Raw genomic sequence first — 3,482 nt, 5'->3', positions numbered from 1 at the left:
AGCTTCTCCCCCAACCCCTTCTACAGCGTGGTCTCCAAAGATCAGTCAGAGTGAAGCCATCTGCTTCTTGTTCTCCTAATTTCTCTTTTGTTTTCTGTCTGCCTTTAAACACGTGTCCTTCCATGGAGAGATGGTGCAAAGATGAAATTTTGTGTGTTAATAACTGCATGCATTTTCTATAAACTTCAATCTGCTAGATCTGCCCTGTGTTCATGTGCACAATCTCTGGAGCACCTGAGGTTGCTGTTCTGCTTCAACTCTTTGTAGTAGATGTCTGACAATGGGTAAAGACTCTGGGGAGAATCTCTGCTACAGAAGTTTGTATCCTGGAGCCAGCACAATTTCATGAACAATAACCCAAAGGACAGGCCAAGGGACATGTCTTTCAGTCCAATATGTATTTCTTACATTTTCACATGCAGAAAGTCTGCAGTCAAGAACCAGAAATGTGATATCAGCAATGGAACTCAGTTCATTAAAAATTCAAATCAATGGAAACAACAGGACGTGTTATTTATCTAAGCCTTGAATCAATCTGACTACTATGCATAATGATCTTAATTAGAAAAGTAAGCCAAAGCAGGAAGACAGTCTGTCTCCTGGCTTTGAAATTATCATACCCCTATCAGTATGCTTGGGTAACTTGTAATTAGGGACAAAGGTTACACATAATTTTATATGCTGAAAAACCGGTTTTATACATGTCATTTCAAAAAATATTTAAGAAATACTTATAAGACTTGGTAACCCTATTATACTTTGATTTTTTTTCTACCAGATTAGTAGTCTGCACTAATTAATTGATGGACTTCTGAAATACCAATAGAAACTCTGCATTTATAGGGAGCCTGGACACTATCAAGTAACTAGCAATATCAGCATCACTCTTTGTAGAAGTTCCTTTACAAAATTTGGTACCTTTTCACATCTGTTCCACCTGCATGGAAAATGCAGCTCAGACTAGCAGTGTGGGCTGTCCAGCAGCAGAGAGGAAGGGCTTTCCTGTTCAAAAACTTTACTGGCATGCTGCACCAGTATGGCCACAATTATACCTAAACAGCTCCTTGTGCAGTCCCCCACATCTTTCTTCTTTTCTTGTTTATCTTCAACTACTGCTGTTAAATATGAAGTGATCAGGTTTTGACAAAATGGCACTCCTGTGATTCCTTTAATATTTTATGGACCAACTGTAATTAGAAAGCAGAAGACCTAACTCTGAGGTCCTGCCTCATCAAAGCAGTCACTTCCACATTTTATTCAAACAAATTCTTCAATTTAATTAAATCCACTGGGCAGACCCACTGCCCGCTCACAGCATTGAGTCACACATAGCACTGCTCTCAGAAGGAGCAATGCCTTATCTTCTGCATTGGAACACACCTCTTCCTCTCTTATCACAGGTACAGATGTGATTTTTTTTTTCAAGGTAGTATTTAATCTTAGAAATACATTAGAAAAAAGATCAAACCCTCTCTGTCACACAAAATGGCCTTGCTTTCCCAGAACAGTATTTCCACAAACAAAAAATATGGAAATTAAAAACACAAGTAGGATCTGTTTCATCAAAGTATTAGCTGCATTTCTGTGAGGTCGACAATCACCTTTTTAACATGGCAGGAATTACATGCGTAATTCTCTTTAATGGGTGTTACAAATGTTCAGCCCACACTGAAAAAAGATCACAGTTGGTATGAGTAATAACTTTTTTCTTAAACATAAACAGTTCCCCTCTAGCTCTCTACATATCCTCCAACATCAATGTAACCACAGCTGTCGAGGTAGCCTCACCTCTTTCTATGTATATTTTAACTTTAATTTTTTCCCATGCTTTCGCTTAGTGGACTTTTTTTTTTTTAAGGGCCTAAACCTGTTCTCCAATTTTGTGGGCAAATTCACTGCAATAACAGATCTTGGTGTTTAGACATCTTTAAACATTATTATTAGCATGCAAGAAATTAGAGACCTACATCAAGATCTGGAGGTTTGGGTGTTGTTTTTTAATTGAAAGTGGATTTCAAATTGTGGTTTCCCTCATTCAAGGATCTCCAAACACTCTTACATAGTTAAATGAGATTTGGTGGCCTTCTTTACAGGCAGCAGCAACCCCCTTCCCAGAGCTTGCTGGTCAGCAGCTGGGGCCACCGAGGCGATGCGAGGATGAGGATGCAGGAGCTCTGTGGAGAGGATGGCGATGGGCTGAGGCTCAGAGGGCACACATAGTCTTAAGCTGCACATGTAGTCATAGTCCTAAAATGTGCCAGGGGAGGTTTAGGTTGGACATCAGGAAGAATTTACTCACAGAAGTGGTGATTAGGCTTTGGAACGGGTTGTCCAGGGATGCAGCAGTGTCACCATCCCTGGAGGTCTCTAAGGAAGGACTGGACACGGCACTGAGTGCCATGGTCTAGTTGACATGGTGGTGGACTCGATGATCTCAGGAGGTCTTTTCCAACCCAACTGATTGTGTGATGGAAAGTACCCTCCAGTCCTTGGGACACCCCACATCCCCTTGAAGCTGCTGCGTCCCCTCCATGGCTGAAGCACAGAAGCCATGGAATCCACCATGTGGATATAGAGGATATTAAGGGGTGGGAAAGGATCCACTGATCACCGAGCCCCAGTCCCCCCTGCCATGGGCAGAGACACCTCCGCCAGACCAGGCTGCCCAGGGCCCCTCTGATGCCTTAAGTTTTAGCTTTCATATTATCCAGATTCTGTACTGCATTAGTGTGTAACTCTGAACTTCATATAAAGCATTAGCAAGTTTTCCTCACAGTTTAGTCAGACAAAATAATCCTTTTCCAGCCAAGAACCAAGGACACCATTGCAGCTTCGGGCCCAAAAAGTGTAAAAAACAGCAAATTGAGGAGAGCAAACTGGGAGGATGGGACTTCATAACCTGAAGCTGTAACTGGACAATTAACACCAACATGTAAATGGACCAAAACTTATAAAAGTGTGAAAACTCGTGATTTGGAGTCCATCTTGGGTGGAGCCATGGCCGGGCTCTCGTACTGCCCAGGGTGTATCCTTTGAAGGCCTTTAACTAAACCCCTACTTTATTCCTTTCCCACAGTCCAGCCTCTGTCCAGGGAGCCTCTCAAGGCATCAACCCAAGCCAGCCTTGAATACTTCCAAAGGTGCGGCATCCACAACCTCCCTGGACACCCTGCTGCAGTTTCTCACCGCCCTCACAGGAAAGAACTTCCTCCTCCTATCCAATGTCTCACACCTGGATCTATGTCCCCTCAGTGAGGCACGCAATGACCCCTCACAGGAAAGAATTTCCTCCTCCTATCCAATGTCTCACATCTGGATCTATGTCCCCTCAGTGAGGCACGCAATGGCCCCTTGGAGCTCCCGTGTCCCCTGGGCGCCACGCTGTGCCCCCGGGGCCCGCAGCGGCCCGGAACGCAATCGCCGGGGCCGCGGTTTCCAGGCGGGCCGCGGTGCCGCCCGGCGCGGTTGTCATGGTGCGTCCC

At 44.3% G+C, this 3,482-nt stretch overlaps 1 protein-coding gene across 1 annotated transcript in view; it reads left to right on the top strand.

Moving 5' to 3' along the window:
• The first annotated feature begins 3,403 nt into the window (after positions 1–3,403).
• Positions 3,404–3,482, top strand: part of TAF1B (TATA-box binding protein associated factor, RNA polymerase I subunit B) — a 44,546-nt gene continuing 44,467 nt past the window's right edge. The window contains exon 1 of the mRNA XM_031056482.1: positions 3,404–3,473. Coding sequence (XP_030912342.1) covers positions 3,471–3,473 — 3 coding nt within the window. The 5' untranslated portion in view covers positions 3,404–3,470. The remainder of the gene's footprint in view (positions 3,474–3,482) is intronic.

Source organism: Geospiza fortis, unplaced genomic scaffold (genome assembly GCF_000277835.1).
Source record: "Geospiza fortis unplaced genomic scaffold, GeoFor_1.0 scaffold81, whole genome shotgun sequence".
Taxonomy (NCBI): domain Eukaryota; kingdom Metazoa; phylum Chordata; class Aves; order Passeriformes; family Thraupidae; genus Geospiza; species Geospiza fortis.
Note: the sequence above shows the minus strand (reverse complement) of the source record. Positions and strands in the feature narration are given on the sequence as shown.